The sequence below is a fragment of the Apteryx mantelli genome, chromosome 13 (genome assembly GCF_036417845.1).
Source record: "Apteryx mantelli isolate bAptMan1 chromosome 13, bAptMan1.hap1, whole genome shotgun sequence".
Lineage (NCBI taxonomy): Eukaryota > Metazoa > Chordata > Aves > Apterygiformes > Apterygidae > Apteryx > Apteryx mantelli.
Genome location: NC_089990.1, coordinates 19,076,825 through 19,097,359, shown reverse-complemented (window position 1 = coordinate 19,097,359; position 20,535 = coordinate 19,076,825). Strand labels below are relative to the sequence as shown.

The 20,535-nt window shown below is 40.3% G+C and overlaps 1 protein-coding gene across 2 annotated transcripts in view; it reads right to left on the bottom strand.

The window, feature by feature from the left end:
- The window catches only part of GRIA3 (glutamate ionotropic receptor AMPA type subunit 3), a 154,790-nt gene that overhangs the window by 60,788 nt on the left and 73,467 nt on the right, over nt 1-20,535 (bottom strand). For both annotated transcript variants that reach the window (XM_067304266.1, XM_067304264.1), the window contains exons 5-6: nt 6,058-6,111; nt 4,374-4,535 (exon numbers count right to left, since the gene is read on the bottom strand). In XM_067304266.1, the coding sequence (XP_067160367.1) occupies nt 4,374-4,535; nt 6,058-6,111 (216 nt within the window). The remainder of the gene's footprint in view (nt 1-4,373; nt 4,536-6,057; nt 6,112-20,535) is intronic.

The following is a 20,535-nucleotide window of genomic DNA, read 5'->3' as shown; positions in this document are numbered from 1 at the left end:
GCCCTTTCCCTTGCTCCCTGTCCTGCCACAGATGCTAAATGTCATTTACCAATTGCATGTTTTCCAAGTAACAAATAAAATATATTTTCATGTTGTATAGCATATAGCAGTAAATTAGTAAAAACAGTTCATAGTTGCCTAAGGTTTAGATTTAATTGGAAACTTGCTCATCTAAATGAGGTTACTACTTTTTTAACAAGATTGCCAAGACAGACCTTTTGAATTAAAGCTGACATAAATAACTTCTGTCTGAACTATGATCCTGATTAGGTAGCATCTGTGACCAGCCATAGATCAGTTTGCTTTTCTTTGACGACAGCTAAACAAACAAGTAATCACAATCACAATCACTTTAAGCATTACAACTCCTTGGTAATTGCCCATCTGCCTTCTCTTACTCCACTGTAACTCCACTGTAACCCTCCTCCAATCCGAGGAGAGTGCTGAGCTATCCTGCACTTCAGCAGGTAAAAGCACGCAAAGGGAACAGCTAACATACTAGTTAGCTTTGCAGTAAGTGCTTTGTGCAGCAACAACTGTTCAACAAAACCTCCGGACTCCTTAACTACCTGTTCATATTGCTCTCAACTTCATCCACTGCTTGTCTTATATATCTGGTGACACCCCTCAATACTGTAACTTGGATGTCACCTGTAAAAAAGTAATGAAGGTGTTTTTTCACATTTCTTCAACATTCATGTGCTTGTCTGAAAGTTCTTCCCTCCTGAAGAGTGTCCCGAGCTTTGCATACAATATCAGTGGTTTTCACTGGCATTACAGTAGACCAGTAACGAGGGGTCTGCGCACCCTGGAGCAGGATCCCATTTCAATATGGCATAGGAGCAATTGAACGTGCTCAGTCTCTCAGGTATCTGCAGGAGCAGATTTCAAACCCCCTATAATTGACCCCTCAATTGTGTAATTTGTGTAATTTGTGTAATGGGTATCTGCATACACTGGTGAGCTTGCCCTCATTTTTCCTATCTGTGTGATAATATAGAGCTCTTGGCTCCCAATGAACCTTAAGCTGGAGTTAGTGCAAAAACACATGCTGCCCATGAACGAATAAGAAAGATGGAAATTTGCATTTCAACTGCAGGTTCAGCTACTCTCTGTGCGGATAAGACCTATTAAATTCAGAGGCAGTTAGCTCTATCCTGTAGGGCAGTATAGCACGATTGGTGGTCTATATCTCTTAAAAATGTCTATGATCTTATTGCAAGCACTTCAGCTTGATGTAAAGCCTTGGGTAACCTGCACAGAATGAGGTGAGCTTGTGTGTGCAGATCAAGAGAAGCATATCTGATAAATGAGGGCGCAAAGGTAGCATTGGGGAAAGGTTATATAGCAGCCCTTCTTACTGAGTTTTAAATGACAGAAGTTTATAAACTCTTATGGGTGTTTTTTTCCAGCTCTGATTGGATCTAGGTGCAGATGCTCTTTTGATCCTGCCCACCCTTACCTCCTTTCCTGTGATGCTGGCCTTGCAATGATCACCTTCTCCTCTTTTAATAAGTTAACAACGATTACATGTCACATTCCACACAACAATACACAATCAGAAAGTAATTTTAAAAGATATTTGTTCTTGTATTAAAAAAATCTTGTAATAGCTGTCCAATCTAGCACTACATAAAACCAACACAGTGATAATTTTTTCAGCAGACTGCATCAATTGTCAGTAACCTTAATGTGGTCCCTTCCAAGTCATTCCAAGAGAGCTATCTAATTTTCTACTTTATTTGAATTCTACTTACAAATGCATGAGCATGCAAAGAGAAAAAAAAGAGAGAGAGAGGGAAATGCTGATAAAATACAGAATAAATTAAACATCAGGGCTTTAATCTCTAGGCAATTTTATTTCCTAATCAAAAATATTGTACATCAATTTTTAAGTATGCTTTTTGTCTGATTGACAAATACTGTGCACATTTCTATAACGAGCAGTACATTTGTGGAAAGGTAATGTAATCTCTGTGTTTGCATCATATACTTCAGATTATTTTTTAAGGATAGAGAATAATTTTTCCCTCAAGGTAAATTGCTTTCAAGTGGAGTAAAATCTTCCCAGGTTAACTTCATATATTTCAGAGCTTTTAAGATTAGTACGATACTTATCTTCACTCCTGCATCACTGCTAGGAAGCTCTTAGAAAGCAGGCCTGCTTCCTAATCAACAGGGAACAATACACTAATCCAAAGATTTGTGGGCCTCTATTTGACTTTCTCTGCTCTGTGAGGCTGTGCAATAGTATGGGATTAAGATAATTTCCTTTCCCCATAAAAATAGCATGATCCTAGGAATGGAAAATATTGCAGTAAAGCATCCAGTTTTACCCTTTCTTCTGAGACACAACCAACTCTGAACAGACTACCCCTGTCATGTTTGCTAAATCTGTAGCTTTTAAATCACCGTGAAAGGGCCTCCTCTACCTCTCACAGTACATGTTGCCGTACTTAACACCACTCAAGGATTTTTTTCTGGTATCTGTTATAAATCATAAATTCAGCTGATTATTTCTTGTCCCAGTCTTGGCACACTTTTGAGTTATGTCTGCCCTAGAGAATTAAACTGTGCCAAGACATGGGTGAAGGCAGTGGAACTCAATTGTCTGCAATTACTAAGTTATTAGAATTATCCTGGAGTGGCCTGGGCCAAGGCCAACCAGCACCCAAACAACTCCCAGGCACAGTTTGGGACCTTCCAGTAGGTACTTCGGATGCAGCCACCCCGTTAAGGATGCTGGGATAGTTTAACAGTTTGGGCATGGCCAGACTGTGCTACTTGTCCCCAGGGACAGAGAACAGCTTCCAGCACCGTTTAGTTTATGGTACTGATGCAAGCCTGGAGAATAACAGCTGATTATCGTCTTTTGTATACCAATCTTCTACCTACTGGAAGACCATATCACACACCATACCTCAATTGTCCTCTAATTTCTAAACTAAATGGATGGAATTTTTACCCTCTTTCCTGGTGAGACATTTCTTCCAGGTCCCTGTGATTTTAAATTCTCTCTTCTGGACTCTCTCTCCCTGCTTTTCCTCTTTCAAGAAGCAGGGTGCTACCAGCTGTACAGGCCTCCTGCTGAGGCCTCCCCAGGACAGAGCAGAGCCGAATGCCACACAGGCAGCATTCCTCCTAGGATACCTCCAAACAGCATTTGCCTTCTGGCAGCAGAACCACATAACTGGTTCCTATTCTGTTTGTACAGAATTTACAATGCTATTGCCTATCATTGCGCCCCCCCCAGGCATTAGACTGGACTAGATTTTTCCTTCCTTTCCTTCTATTTTATACTTCCCTGAATTTTATCTTACTAATATCAGGATACTACTCCAGTTTATCAAAGTTATTTTGAATTCCAAGTTGGTCACCAATCTGTCTGTGCCCCTCCCAAATTAAGCAGGAAAGACATGAATTGCCTCATCAGGGCTGTTGTTCTGAGATAGGCTTAGCTTTGGTGACCCAAGGTCAGTATACAAGCTATAGAGGATCGGACTCGCAGAAGTGACAGAATCACAGGTCCTCTCATCCCCCACCAGCCCCTGGATCTATTCACCCACATGAACTGATGCAAAAGAACAGGCCTAACCAGAGAGGAAGAGAAAGAAAGAATCTAATAGGAATATTAATAATATGCACTGGTCCTGAAAGACTTTGACTTCAGACATTGAACGGTGCATCCTTATGGCGCTCCTTGGCTGGAAGGTGAGTGAATGGCACCCACTCTATTATACAGATGCTAAGGCAGGAAATAGCCAGTCTCCTATTAACAGTAGCTCTCATTTTAGTTTGTCCAGTCTAGGACAGTTTCTGCAAACCTGGGACATAAAGAATTTGGAAAGTTTTATTGATTGCAGACAGACTATCTAGAGCATTTAACTAAAGCATAGTGGCACAGAATCCAGGCTTAGATTATGGGGGCAACTGTCAGGAGCGAGTAGGAGGCAGCAGTGGCCCCTCCATGAATCTAATGCTAATCTATCTTGCACATGGAATTCTCCATCAATATTAAAATTGACTAGTAACCCACAGTTTGCATCTAAAAATTAACCTAATTAAAAAAAAACCACCTAAATTAACTCAAGATGTTGAAGTTTAAAGGTTTTATATCCACTGTAAAATGACAGGATATTGTACATCTGCAAGACAAAGCCTTTTGTTTTGAGGAACTCACATGCCAGTGTGCACTCGTGTCCAATTAATAGTTTCTGCCTCTCTCTCACTCCTGGAAGTGCAGTGAATGCTCCAACGCATTCTAATGAGAGATCTGCATCATACACATGCATGCACCAGGAGTCAAAAAACCCTCAAATGATTGTTAAAAGCAACTTAGATGGTTTCCATCACTGCCAGAATAAAATAAATACCTTTAATGGAGAGTTCTTGGCTTCAGGGAATTCCCTTTCATCAAGCCTCACCCAGCGCTGTAGAAACTGTTGAACCATCGGGTTTTCATTATTAACAATTTGGAATCCAGTAACATTGGCACCTCCATGCATTACTCTCTCCAGCACAATGTCTGTGAAGCCCTGAGAGGACACGTGTAGGAAAGAAGAATCAGTGCCATCCAAAGTCCCTTTTCTTTGGCTCAGTTTTAGCTGCTACAAGCTTAGTACAAAAGAAACTGGTGAATTTCCCTTTTGTTAGTAGAAAATATTTTACCAAGGACACAATTGTTACCACAATAACAACTGGGACTCTAATAATGCAACAAAACAGAAGTTAAAAATGTCTTCTTATTCAGACCTTTGCGATGGAAAAGTGCCCTACTGCCTTGTGGCAATGTGGCACACAGTATTCACTGGCTGGAAAGAAAACACTGGGGAAACTTTAAGTACAATTTCCCCTTTTCTTCCCATCACAGTGAAAAAGGGCCCAAACCCTCATTTGCATTTATAGAGAAAAGTGTGCAAGAAGGGTCAGCACTGGGAGCAGAGAACCACTGAACACCCATATGGTTCTGTCGAGGCAAAGCAGGTACCTCCTTGCTAGGCAGTCACAGTATTAACACTTCACTTTCAGATATAATGGTATGATTCTCTCCCACTCTGTTGGTACTTATACCTGTGTCTGTAAATTGGTGCCTTTTGATTAGTTTGACTTGATTGCAGTCATATTTATCTGAATGCCAGTGGTTACACACGCTAACAGGCAGCCCAGAATACGGCCCCCTGGATTTCTATGCACATTCTACAATCTAATCAGTGAGATCATGACTGGTTCTTTAATGCAAAATGACGCATCTTGAAGTCACGCAGTGCTTATACTAAATAAGGGCATTTTAAAATTCATCTTTTCTGCTTTAATCACACCAAAAAATGAATACAGAGAATCTTCTACTAAGTGGGATTGCTGAATTTGAAAGTGTGGTTTTTGGAAAAACATTTTTCCACTCACAGTAGACACAGAACCTAAACATTAGTCTTCCTGCAGGACCAATTACAATGTAACACTTTTCCTGAGGAACTCAAGCAGATGGTGTTTCAAAGCATCATAAACATCCCTGAAAGTCAAATTTAAAATCCAGAATAAGTTCTAATATGGATACAAATGTATAGTCTTGTCCTGATTAATTAACATGTATAAAGTCACCACCCTACACTGTGCCTCTATAATACAAAAGAACATCTAAACAGTCTGGCAATTTCACTTGATGGAATTATTGTATTAATTTGCAGCTTTTCACCACTTACATTACATACAAATATGCTGCAATTATTTTTCTGGAGTGCTTAAATTTCAAATATGTGTTACATAAGATTACAATTATCAAGTGTTTTATTTAAGAGGAAAGAAATTAGTGCAAAACATATAATTAAATTATTATTTAAAAATTAGTAGAGGATATGAGCTTCTTAGATAAAACAAAGACTGAGTAATTGAGTACAAATGACTATAACATACCAGTTCAAGTATTTACTGAAGTCATTTCTCAAAATCCAAGAACTCGTTCATGCATTTCCTCCTTTGCTGATTAAAGATGACACAACTTGAATAGAATATATTACCCTTCAAAACTTAGCTACACTTGTAATGAAGAAAAGTTCTTACCAGGTTAGCTAACATGTAGTGATAGCCTCGAGAATGTTTACCGAGGATTACAACCTGTGCGAAGAAAAAAATTACACATATCACTCAGTGTAAGGCGGATGATTCTCAGCTTGCCAGAACCAAGCCAGAGAACAAACATTTTGTAATTCTCCATGCTCAGTCCATGGGTAATACGAGTATTACAGACCTGTGACTTTACAGACATGTTGCAGTCACTTACGGTTTAAAAACACGTGGGCACTGCCCATGTTGCAGTCACTTATGGTTTAAAAACAAGAGGAACTCACAAGGTTGAGAAGACTCCGACTGCAGAGATGACCTTACCTGCCAATCCCACCCTTGCAATCAGTCTCCCCTGCTGACCATGTTAGTTCTGGTTATCAGTTCAATTATTTCTGCTCAGGTAACCCTGTACCTTCCCCCTCAGCAGACTCCTGTCTGCTTTGCTGCTCATTTGTGGAGCACACCAGAGATAGGTGACACAGTCCAGCCGTGACGGATCGCAGCCAGTGTGTTGCGCATGCAGCTGAACCCCCACACTCTGCCCTCCAACCCCACTCGGGCACCTCTGTGTACTACTGGAGCCGTTAAATGGAATAACTAACAGACAAAAAAGCAGCAGGATAAACTGAGCAGTAGACTTCTGTAAAAATAAAGAGGATGAGCGGGGCCTACCATCGTCTGGCAAGCCTCAATCCTATCGTTATTTGTGCTCACATGACCAACCCAATAATAATACCCATTTCTGGAGAGAGGACAAAAATACCTTTCCCAAGTTTCAGGTAGCTGACTGCCAGCTCACCAGCAATGCCCCTTGTGCTAGATTATGCCACTACGTTTACACACCACTACTCCCTTGCCTTCAGCTTATAACCGCAGGAACATCCACGCAGTCCCACAGCCACCAGGTAGGACAGGGTCCAGCAGTAACAAGTTAATTAATAATTGCAGTGATTGGGTGAGTGTGTCAGGACAGAATTTGGCTTACTCAGACTTTGCTGGCTTATGCTGCTAAAAGTTAAAAATAGCAAAGATAATTCTAATCATACTCAGCAGATGTAACACTGACTGTACCCTGTGAGCAGGTCAAGTGAATAGATGGAGAATCATCCGGAAATCTGTAGCACCATACCAATTTATTTCTTCATGAGTCATAGATAAATGGTCCATACTTGGAAAGACATCTTTTCAACATGACCACTTACCTCTTCAGTAAAATCTGATGACATTTGAGTCAATGACTTTAGATATACTGCTGGGCCTGTTAAAGTTCTTGATTGAATTACTGAGTTCCCAATTGCCTCTTTGGGCTGCCTTGTCCTTAATAGATGCCATTTCTTTTAAATTCGCATTTAATTCTGGAGGAATTTGCATACTTCCAGCAGTTAGAAAATAAATTGCTGTTCAGGTCCTCTTGAGAACTGTATGTACACTCTGTTGGTAAAAAGCATCTGCTTTCCTACACTCACATTTTTTTTTTCTTTGGAAATGTGCAGCTTTCCTTCAGATCATCTGGTGTGCATGCTATTTGCATACTGAATTCTCTGTATGCTTGAATTTTACCTTAAAGGCAGTGATTTACTTTTACAAGGTTAGAGACAAAGAACTTATCAACAACGCTCTTTGTCATTTTAACCTTAATAACAAGTAACAAAGCTTTTACATTTCTGTCCAGAAATGTGTTTTTTTAAGAGAAAATACCACAACAGATGAAATCAGAGGCTATAAGGAAAACATACATGGAGCTGCTAAAGGCATCAGGAGCAATACTGCAAATAGAAAATGTAGGACTCATTAGCACAGATCAGACTCAACTTCCATCTCATCTGTTATCATGTCTCCAAAAAGGGCCAGAAATTATTCTGATTGTTCAGTCCCTTAGAGAGGTCCGGCATGCTACAATCAAGCCTTAATTCATAAGACATCTTTCAGAAGCAACCAACTAGTACTTCTATTCACATAATCAACCATTTTAGTTTATAATTATTTAACTGGATCTTAACAATGCTTTTAAAATTCACTACACATGCTATGCTAAATCTTAACACAGCATAACTCTCCTACCACTCTCTTTCCACCCTCTACCAACTGTCCAGCATCTTGAATGGAGTTGCTGGATTAGTGATCCTAGCAGAAACAGGGACAGACTCCTATGGGAATGAAGGGATGGATAAAGCTTTTTATGAGGAAGGAAAACAGGAGTGTAACAAATAAATCTCATCAACTGCTTATATATTGTGAAGCTTACATAGAAAGTGGGATACTGAATAGTGGCAGTGAATAGAAAGCCAGGATTACAGGGCAAGGATTTCACTGAGCTACATGTCTTTGCTAAGTTTCACTTCCGAGACTTAATATTGCTTTCACCTTGACTGAAAGAAAAGCTTATACAATTTTATACTGAACAAAGGATGACGGAAAAAATGGTTGGAAACTATCATGAATAATTCAGACTTCGGACCCCACATAATTCTTGTCTTGTAGGTAAAAAGATCATAATGTCAGGTTTGACATAGAATCAAACAAAGTTTGTATTTTTAATTAACTCTTCAGATATTTCCAATTAATTAACAGAAAATCTAGAGTGAACATAATTAAAATGTATCTGGTTTTAAAATAAAACTCACAATCTGCTGGTCAGCACCAGGTTTACTGTGTGAAGTACGGACGTATATGCCAGATTTGAGAAAATAAATCAGCATTGCCAATTTTAGGTTTTCATTTGCATGGGGAAGTAATTTTTTGAATGAAAGCATAAAGACAACTTGGTTTGTACTGTATCAGTCATCATGATAATAAATAGGCAAGTACAACTTTTTACCTTAGCTCTTAAATTTTTCTTATGGTTTTGAAAGATAGTATAACAGAGTTTAGCTAAAATAGCTAATGTTAAATTGGTATGAAACATCTTGATATTTCTAGAGCAATAATGATGATGTTCTCATAAGGTGCAGCTGTGCCAGCCCTCTTGAAAGGCGCACACATCTAAGAGAGGAAGGACAGTGAATAGGAAGGAAAATAACCTTAATACTAACCCCCAAATTACCTCATTACCTTTGACTTATTCCCTGCTCAAATTACAGCCACAGCTATTTCCTGGTCCAGAACATGCATCTACTTTTTTTGGCCATGAAAATTACATATTGGTGTTAAGGGTGAAGGGAACAATACGAGTATCAGATGAATTCTTAAGGTGAGGAGACTGGTGAACTCTTACACAACAGTTAAGACAGGGAACCTGTTTTAAACAGTAGTAATGGAGACAGGGCAAAAAGGTTTAGCTGGAATAGTCCTCCAAGGACTTGATGAGGAGGAGAACAGAGTGAAGGTGAACAGAAATAGCAAAACAGAGGCAAGGAAAGAATAGGTTAAAGGAAAAGAGTCTGCGGCCTCAAAAGAAACGGAGAGATGGAAGAACAAGAGCAGGTTTGGCAAGTAGGACTGAGCAGTAGTATTTTGTCTTTTATAAAATATTAATGGTTTGTCTTCATTTCATGGAAGGGGAGGATAATTTTTCATTTACTGATGGAAGGAATCACAGAATTGTTGAGGTTGGAAGGGACCTCTGGAGATATTCTAGTCCACCCCCCTTGCTCAGAGCAGGGCTAACCAAAGCAGGTTGCTCAGGGTTGTATTCAGTTGGGTTTTGAACATCTCCAAGGACAGAGAATCCATAACCTCCCTGGGAAACCTGCTCCAGTGCCTGACCACAGTCACAGTAAAAAAAAAAGTGTTTTTTTTTAATGTTTAAATGGAATGTCCTGTGTTTCAGTTTGTGCCCACTGCCTCTAGTCCTGTCACAAGGCACTGCCGAGAATACTCTGGCTCAGAGAGTCCTCTGGTCTTCTTTACTCCCCCCAACCAGGTATTTACACACATTGATAAGATCTCCCTCAGCCTTCTCTTCTCCAGGCTGAACAGTCACAGCTCTCTCTTCATATAAGAGATGTTCCAGTCCCTTTATCATCTTTGCTTTATCCTTTGCTGTACTTCTTCCAGTAAGTCCATGTCTTTCCTATACTGGGGAGCCCAGAACTGGACACAGCACTGCAGATGGGGTCTCACCTGTGCTGAGGGGAAGGATCACCTCCTTCAGCCTGCTAGTGATGTTCTTAATGCAGCCCAAAACGCTGTTGACCTCCCTTGCTGCAAGGGCTTAGTGCTTGCTCGTGTTCAACTTCTTGCCCATCAGGACCTCCAAGTCCTTCTCTGCAAAGCTGCCTTTCCAGCAAGGAAGCCCCCGCCTAGCCTGCACTGGTGCATGGGGTTATATCCCCAGGTGCAGGACTCAGCACTTCCCTTTGCTGAACTTCATGAGATTCCTGGCAGTCCATTTCTCCAGCCTGATAAGGTCCCTCTGAATTGCAGCACAACCACCTAGTGTACTAACCACTCCTCCCAATTTTGTACCATTTAAAAACTTGCTGAAGGTGCACTTTTCCATCATTCAGATCATTAATAGAGAAGTTAAACAGTACGGCCCCAGTATCGACCCCTGGGGTACACCACTAGTGACAGTTTGCCAGTTTCAATCCACCTCATTGTCCACTCTAAGTCTGTACTTCATCAGTTTGTCAATGAGGATATTATGGGAGAGAGGGTAGAAAGCCTTGCTGAAGTCAAAATAAACAATACCAGCTGCTCTCCCCTTGTCCACCAAGTTAGTCATTTCATTCTAGAAAGCTATCAGCTTGGTCAAGCATGATCTCTCCTTTGTAAATCCCTGCTGACTACTCCCAGTCACCTTCTTGTCCTTAATATGTTTGGAAATGGTTTCCAGGATTATCTGCTCTACCACCTTACCAGGGACTGACGTAAGGCTGACTGACCTGTAGTTACCCAGATCCTTCTTCTAGCCCTTCTTGAAGACAGAAGTGATAGTTGCTTTCTCCCAGTCCTCAGGAACCTCCCTAACTGCCATGACTTTTCAAGAGAGTGGTCTTGCAGTGATATCAGGCAGCTCCCTCAGCACTTGTGGATGCATCCCATGGACTTGTGTATGTCTGGTTTGTTTAAATGTTCCCTCTACCAAGGTAAGTCTGCTTTGCTCCATAGTCTCCTACTGGCCTCAGGTGCTTGGGATTTCTGAAAGCAAATCTTACTGGTAAAGACTGAGGTGGCAGTTCTGGACACTGTCAAAATCTTCTGCAATTGTACAGTAAAATACACCAAATCGGAAATGTTCTAGAAGTACTACTGCAGTGGTGTCTCTGAGTTTGGATTTTAAAACAATCATTGTAGAGTACACAGAGAATATGCTTGTATCCTTACCTAGAGAAGTAGCTATTGTGATCTTGGCAGCAGTATAAGGAAAACTATCACGCCTAGTTAATACCTGTTTGGAGTTGATCTTCCCTTCATTTTAATCCATTCCATCTGGTCAGTTTAGTATGTTTAATCAAAGTTATTTTGTCAGCCTTTAGTTAAAAATGAAAAAAGAAAGAAAAAAAATAGATCACAGAAGTACAGACTGCCTGATCTAAAGCTCAACCCCCTGATATTTTATGAGTCTATTATATCTTTACATAACATAAAATACTGATACTGACAGGCAGTATTGCCACAAAAGGTCTAAAGATTTTTCCTGTGCTTTTCATACCTGATAAATGGCAGAATATGCCACTTAAATGGAATGACAGGCAGAGATTTGACCTGCTGTAATGTGCCTTTCCATTTCTACCATACCTGGGAACAATGAGACAGTTTAACTCCAGAACTCTTCTTTCCTAGGTATTAAAAAGACAGCAGGAAAAATGAGATTTCCTGTAACATCAGAGTAAAAAAGGATTTTTGTTGTCTTTGTTGATATTATTCATACACTAACTTGGGCCCCATTTTTGCAAAGGTTTACCCACATTTAACTTCCAGCATGCAAGCATTTCTATCAACTTGTAAGTGTACATATAAGTTTCTGAGGAGAGCAGGCTTAGCTATCTCCATTTGAGCAGTAATGTACCATTACGCCTTGCTTTAGAAATACCATTATGACACCTTTGCCTTCAAAGTAGTGTGAAAATGCTAGAAGTGACAGCATGATTCTTTCCTTTCAACAGTAAACAAGCAAAACAGAAATATGGCCTCAGGTCTAAAATAATTTCAACAGAATCATCGGGATCAGCTATTAGTGATGACTGCACTTTGTGGGAACAGCATGGATTGTCTGGCAAGCTCAGATTGTTGTGGGGCACCTATCTTCTCTCCTGGGTATCAGATCAGGTGTTTTCTAGTTTGTACCCATAATGATAGCTGGATTTCTGTTCTGAGGATGGTTTTACTTAGAGCATATCTCAGCTCTGAGCAGCTCCTACCTGGTATGAAATTGAATGACTAAAAAGTTGTGGCTTGTGATGCAGCAACCTATTGGACCAGTGGTGTTGGCTAATATGGTCTTCAAGACTTGTTCAGAGAGGAGAAGAGCAGAATATCGGGGTGATAGTTCAGTTAAAAGCTGAAGTCAAGGCCTAAAAAGTTCATGTCAGTATGACAGCAAGGATGCTAAACTAGCTTATCTCGAGTGGCATCTGCAATGTGCTGCATCTCAGCTGTGTTTCTACTGCTCAAGAAAGGGAGAAACTGAAGAAGCACTTCAGTGGGAAAGCAGCGTCCCCTCTGCAGTCCTCCTGTGCCTGCAGCCCCATGGCGGAGCAGCCCCCGGTGGGAGCAGCCACTGCATTTTTGTTGTCTAGGGACGGTGTGCTGTAAGCAGCAAGGTAGGTATCCCCCCACAGCATTACTGTATAGGCAAAGGCAAACTATCTGGTGTGATAGCATTTGACAGCCATGTATAATCGTTCCTCATTATGTTTACTTTGCATAGGTCACCCCTTGTCATGTAAATTTTCCAGATAGGAGTAGGATAAACAGGAGGAGAACAGAAATTAAAAGGTCTTACTAAAAGGTGAAGAGCATTTTCTCCATCTAACCAGATGCCAAAGTAAAAATAACATCCCTTGTTACCTCAGCAGATCCATTTACTGCTTTAAATTTGCAGTGCCTGCTCCCCTGTTTTCCAATTCACTCACAAGCTCCCGCAGAAAGATCAAGTTCCCCTTGAGGATTCTAAACACATAGCAAGGCCAGATCTTTCTTAGGCAAATACATAAAAGAATCGCATGGTGCCATCTATATATTTGGTGTCATGAGTTTGTCTCTCTCTATCACACCAGCAGCACCATTACCAACAAACCAAGTTCCAAAGGAAACACAATGCTGTGGTGGCGAAAGACATGTCACAGCTAGCAGTGATCTGTTCCAGCCAAACAGGTGACACTTGTTATGACTTTAATTCCACAACAACAAAGCCATTTCCCCATCCCATAGAAGTGACTTCTCTCATACAAAGGGTCAAAACCTGATGATAGTAACAGTACTGCAAACCCACTGAAGGCAATTTATTTCTTCACTAATATTAATGCGATAAGAGTTTGGCCACCAGGGACTGTGATGCCATAAAAGATGTGGCAAACAATCATTACATTTATATGAAGAATGAGTACTATATTAAATTTGAGTTAAATATCAAATGAAGAATGTATTAAATATTAAATGAATATTCTACACACGTATTATTTGTTGCGGATAAAAATAGCTGCATATATGGTTGACAATAATTCATCCACCGTTTCAGAGGCTCGATGTCCTTTAGGGAATGTCACAAATCCACACATAGTCCTGACTGCCGGATGTTGTATTTCTGTGTAGTATATGGACCTATGAATTTTACTTGCATGCTGCTGCTAACTTGTACATTTGTTACTATACCTGATAACTGAAATCCTACCTCTCTCTATAGTATGAAGATCATTGGTTTGGGTGTATAAAAAATTTTTCAGTCAGCTTTGTGGCTCTACCTTAATGTATCTCTCATGTGAGATAACCTCCTAGAAGATGAGGAAGGGGACAAAAATGCACATGTTGGAAGCAGGGGTCTGAGAAACCCCTGAAGCATTTTATTAAAGTTTTTCCCTCTCTGCGCCCTTCTCATGCCTTTCTCTCCCTCTCCGCTTTCCTTGATGATAGTCACACCAAGAGTGAAATTTTATTTTAAGGCCACCTCCAGATAGATGATGGTCATACATGTTTGTCCTTGGACAGTAATTAAATGCAACACTGGAAGGCTGTATTGCACTTCCTTCCCCCTCCATAATGCTAAACTAGTCCCATAACTGATTTGACATTTACTGATTGAAGATTGTGCAGTGGAACATGCATTTAATTTGTGCATAAAAGGTTACATTAGAAATTACTTTAGGAAAAAAATTACAAACTGCAGCACAGGTTTTAAGGGCATGATACTTTCCCCCAATTTCTTTTAATGTGATGACAGTGAATTTTCCGTCCTAAACAGTCTTCCTGTGTTCATGTTCCCTTGTGTGACTTAACAATATTATCAGATTAACCAATCTGATGGCATAGTTACTGTTAAAAGACATATTCTACTACAAAAGCATCAGACCCTGGAGGACACTGAGATGAAGAGTTTTATTATCCCTAGTAACTGACATTCATAATCACAATTGTTTACTCTTTAAGCTGAATAAAGTTCATTAAATAACCTTTCCTTTATATCAAAATCTTTTCTTTGTTTAGACAGATGAGAACAGGTTGTATCTCTCAGGACTGCATCTCTCTTCACAAGTCATGTCCTTCAATGCAAAGACCTTGAAACCAAAATCAATCAAAAGCATAAACTACCCTTCATCACTTCAAGCCATTTCACTCAAACCAAGATCAGATATGAGGGGTTGTTAACAATCATACCAAAATTCCTTAGTAGGGCATGAAAAGGATAGTTAAAATGGCCAAAAGGTCTTTGCCCCTTACGTTGCCAAGAGATTCCCAAGAGGAGACACTTTTTCCCATAGAGAGCTTCCCTGAAGAGTTATGCTTAATAAAGTAATAAAAAGCTTATGCTTAATAAAGTAAAAAGCTAGCTGTATTCTGGAGGAATTTTTGGAAGCATACAGAGTATTCTTAAATGGAGCTGTAAATCATTTAATTAAATATGTTAACCTGCAGCAGTGATTTCCAGACATAAATCATTTTAAGAAGGAGGCCATATTTTAATCGTCTACATAATTTTACTATGTTCTTTGACAAAGATCTTCCCTTAAAATTTTTTTCAAAATGGAGTGATTTTCCATCCAAGGTAATTTCACAAAGATTCCAATATTTTCTCAAGCCTCTGTAAAATCTTAATTTCAAGATTCACCTGAAACTTCACATGGAGACTTCAGATCTCACAGAAAACAAACCAAAAAAAATGCATTTGGGAAATTTCAAATCACAATAAGCTTTCTCCCTTGAGTGCCAGAACTGCTTTGGTTTGGCACTGACAAACTATGCTGCAGTACTGTCCTCACTGGTATCACCTCCTTGATCTGCTTGTCCTCCTCCCTCCCTTCCTCTCAGCAAAACCCCTTTTCAGCTCAGGCACTACCAGAAGGTCAGCAACTATGAAATCAAGGGATTTGGGTTATGTTCCTGAGCTCACACAAACTTTTGGTGTGATGTTGGACAAACTACTTGGGTCTAAAGTGCTTCAATGGACCCTTGTCATCAAACTTCAACCATCTTTTTGATCACACTCATTTAGACACCTTCTCTGTGGATTTCTAGTATTCTTAAAAATACCCTACCTTGAAATTTTCTTGAGAGTCTTGTAGTCACTCTTATTGTAAATTTGCTGAGAAATTTTCCCCAAAGTTCAAATAACCTTTTTTAAAGACAGTTAATTTGGTAGTGTATTTGTGACTCTGCAACTGGATTAAAACTTCTGTTTCTCTACATGGATCTTCCAAAGAATCCAGAGAAACTGAAATTCGTATTAGCTGATAAGAAAGGCATGAGCACACAGAGAAAGATCCTCCATATTGCATAGTGTCTACCTACTGCTTCCGATAAATTCTAAAATACTCATCATCTTTGCATGTCACCACTAGTCAACGCCCAGTGAGAAAGCAGCCTTTGCTGCTTAAGCCTCGGTTTGCATCGCTGAGAAGAGACAGGTGCTTCTGCAAACCTAAGAATGAACAGGCACCACTGCCATCTCTACACTGATATTCTAGGCAGCCCAAAAGAACAGAAATCCCTGTTAACTGCTCAGATGGGTTAGCTTCTTGTAACCATCACATACTTTTCACTGACACACAACCACCTTTTCAAAAGATATCAGTATTTCTTAGTCAATTCCCCTTAGGTTAGAAAAGTTAAGCAAATGAATGCATACGCTGTACTGTTAGTGTTGGTTGTCTCTCCCCAGCAACATTCATGGTTACATGTCCTTCAATGCATAATGCAGCCAGCTCTTATCCCAGAGCACTATGTCCATCACAGTAATATCCTCGCTTCCAGCATCAGATATGTACTTCTCACTCACACCGCCTCCTTGCCCATTGTCAGCCATGGGTCCTGCCGTTGCAGAGCTGCAAGTCCATATCAAATACATCAAAATCAGCACTGTCAGAATTGAATTCCTGACCAGCTTCTTCACTAAGATGTTTCACAACCTCTAAAGCCATCATCCCAAAGACCATTAACAATAGTAGTCATACATTTATTCATACTTTTCCAAACCTTCTACAGGAATCACAAATGCTTCAGCACTGTCATACAGTTTGAAGGCATATCCACATTATTAACCAGCAGCTCTTTAGTGACCTCTGCATCATGTGCTTAATGCCTGCAACACGGGAGAGACGGTGTCTAATCGTCCCTTTTTGGTTCTAAAAACTGTGAAAATATATGTTGAAAGTTCTTAAGAGTACACTCTTGCCATCAGAGACAAACATGAACAGGCCTCATTTCTTCTTCTCACATCCCACAGGGAAAATTAAACGCATTTGGTCTTAGCTGCATACAATATGAAAGGACGCATATGTGTCGGGGACATTAGGTAAACTGAGGCACACAGTTTTCATTTTAAGAGTGTACACATTTCCCATTTTCTCCACACCTCCCATAAGCATGTAAGAGCAAAATCCCAGCAATAGTTCATGGAATTGAGCAAGAGTCCTTGGAAACAGAATTTTGCTTATGTAAAGCATTACTGCATGTCAGGATCACTTCAAACTATTATTTGGATATAACCCAGAAGTGTCACAGTAATTCAGTCCCAGTGCTCACATGAGAATCTTTTGGAAGGGGTTTTCTACTGCAGAGCACCGCCTTCAAGCAGACTGAAAAACACTGAACAGTAGCCATTCTGTTTTTCCTTTTGAGCATTTCCTTTCCTTTTTAAATATCCTATGAAAATAAGGAAAAAAATTCAGTTCAACCTCCTCTAGGAAAGGCAAGGTTACTTTTTCTCATACTTTTTGTAAATAGAATTTTACTGTGACTGGAATTGCATTCAATTTGTCCTTTTCAATGCTTTGAAAGAGTTTGAAAGGTTTATTCTGCTTCACTATAAACAGCGCTCTGCAATATCTGAGTTTCCCATATAACTTGGTGCATAAACCACGAACCTAAAGAGATTATGAAGAGTTAATTTATTTTTACTAGGCTTAGTCTATGCAGCAGCAGAGGCCTTTTTACTCATACAAGGTAATAAAGTTGCAGCAATATTTTTCCTTTCTGATCTTTTACAAGCAATTTCCCAGGACAGGAGATACACAGGGTATTTTTAAGGGCCTATGTATATTGTTGATAATTTTATTCATTACATATTTTGGAGAAACCAGCTTCCAGCAGTACATACTCCCTTATTCCTACATATGCACACCCATGGTCTGACACAACACATGATAAACTTAATATAGTAACACGGGCATTTTTTACCCACTGGGAACATTAATTTCATCTTAAATTGTTCTGCCTTTTTTTATCTCACTGCTTGAATGCTCTGAGATAAATGTGTACGTAAAAGGAGAGGCTTAGGTGATCATTTGCAGGGCTTTTACCCCAGGCAGAGCGAGAGGGGTAGCTCTAACCCACCCCAGAGAGGCCAGGGGATTTCTGCACGGTGGGATAAGAGAAAGGAATCACATGCAAAAGTTTAATTACAGGCAGCAAGTGAGCGATTTGCACTGGCATGGGTACTTTGCCATATTAAGGCCTGATTCAAACCCACCTGCAGCCCAGAATGAAAGCAGCATTGCTGCAGACCATGCCTAGGGACTGGCTATCCCCCGGGGAGGTGCACAGCAGCATCCGGGCTAAGAAACAGAGACGAGTCCCCACTCTGAAAATCTCGCCATTTAAACTGTAGCGTGATAGCGTTGTACGAAATGCACTTGGGAACGTCTTGGTGCATGAGGGGCCCTGAAAAGCCCCAGTGGCTCCTTTCCTCCCCCAGACATGGTGATTCATACCACACTGGAGCCATTAATCCCGGCTTAGTCAGCTGTGAAAAAGACATACGCTCTTGTGTGGCTTTCCTTTTACTGCGTTAGGACTTCTTCCCTTGGAAATGAACTTATGAGACACCAGAACTATCATGCTGTCTCTGGTGATGTATAACGCCTGTTTGCACAGTGGTATTGTACTAGTACTATTCATTTTGATGCTGTGTTTCCTTCCTCTCCCTGCAGTTGGTTCATCTGAATTGTTGCCAAGATGGTTGCCTTGGAAACTAATTAAGGAAAACCTTTGGTTAGAAGCAGAGTTTCAAGCATTAAACTATTTGAGAGACAGATGCAGAAATTAAGGTAATGTCTGCAAAGATGAAAGAGCTTATCCTTTATATGGAGAAGAAAGAACTACATTAAAGGCTAGGACCGTAACAAAGCAACTTCTATACAACACTGATTTTTAAAACCTGGAAGAGATGTGCGAGTGAGGGATTTAAAAAATCAGCCAGTGACTTAGCCAATGTGAAAAAGATTCTCACAGCAATTAGGCATGGGGAGACAGACAAATACATTGGGACAAGCAATGTGAGGAGCTCACATGTCAAGCAAAAGCTAGCTAGCTTTCCAGAGCACTCCCTTTCCCCCAGATATTCTGCATCTTTAACAGATTTCTGGTGAATGTTGTTTTTGCAAAGTACCAGTACCTGAAGACCAGGTCCTTAGCCCACAGGCCAGGAACACCGCAGGAAGCATCAGTACGTACATTTGCTTCCAAAGTACATCAAATGTGGGAGTGAGAGGCTATCTCAGAACGGCCCTCAGGCTCGACTTTCTGCTGAGACTGTCAACAAGAGCAACAATTAGTGGCAGCCACAGGAGGAGTGCATACCATGCACACGCTGGCCCGGAGAGGGCTTTGTGAGGGCAAACACAGGCAAATTCCTGCAAGGAGAGGCAAATTATGCAGCAAATGGTGCCTTTAGATCTACCTATTAATTGAAGTTCAAAGCAAATATGTATTTCAGTCTTTCAATGAGTACAATGGTAATAACTTAAATATTGCTTCCAGTTAATTCAGGATAACTGTGTTGACTCTGTTTGCAGCAGTGTAACTAACAAAAGATCTGCATTTAATGACAATGTGGAGGTTGACATATAAATATACGTTTAACTGTTTGCATAAATGCATGCTGCAGACATTGTAGTGAAACTATGCAAAATATCAGAAGTAGATGCATGTGGCAACATTGGTGTGTTCATTTGTCTCCTGAATTATCATAAAATATAAAATTAGTAATTGTTACTATCAGAAAAAGAAAAGCTCTAATGGGGACTTCAGGTTTGTATGCCTTTGGCATAAGAAATCAGAGTTGCTTGGAAGTGGTCTTCTACATACAGCAGCATGCACATTTATGGTGGGACTTTTAATATTAATTATTGTTCTTACTGATCAGATAAATTTAGAACTTTGTTTTCATGTCTTTAAAATATTTTTAATTTCAGACTCTGTTAAGCTTTGTGTGCTGTTACCTCAGTCCTTCTGTGGGATGACTAATGTGCTGTTAAAATCCTGTCACTTGGAATCTGCCTTGTTTTATGAAGTCTGGATGGTGGCTTTGGAGAGACATTACTATTTACAAGCTGGACACGCTATCGCAGGAATGTGTGAAATGCGCTATATGTGGGGTAGATTAACCCAAGATGTTGCTTCCCTCTGCTTTAGCAATGCATCTCTGGCTCTTCATTAGTTTTGTAGTTGATAGCAGCAGGCCCTTTAGACAGATACAACTGCTACTTTTGACCTATGCTCATTTTTACTTACCTTCTGCTAGCTCCAGTCCTGAGGATGACTGACCAGAATAATTCCCCTTTTCTACTCACACGCCCATATAGACCTGTGAGCTGCAGAAACCATCCGGATACAGAGGGAAAGAAGTGACCTCTCACTCTGCTTTAGATCCCATTTGAAACAATACTCATGGGCACCTAATGAAGAAACGTCCTAAATTTTAAGTTTCTAGTTCACTGGGAACACAAAAATGAGCTGTACCAGTTTCTGAATGACGTGTTACACAACCCTGTACATATTAGGTACTCCCCCGGTGCCTCAGCTGGGCCCCCTCGTGCTCAGCACAGCTCCACGCCGAGGACAGCACCCCGGGGCTGTGTCCAGCCCGTGGCTCCCGGC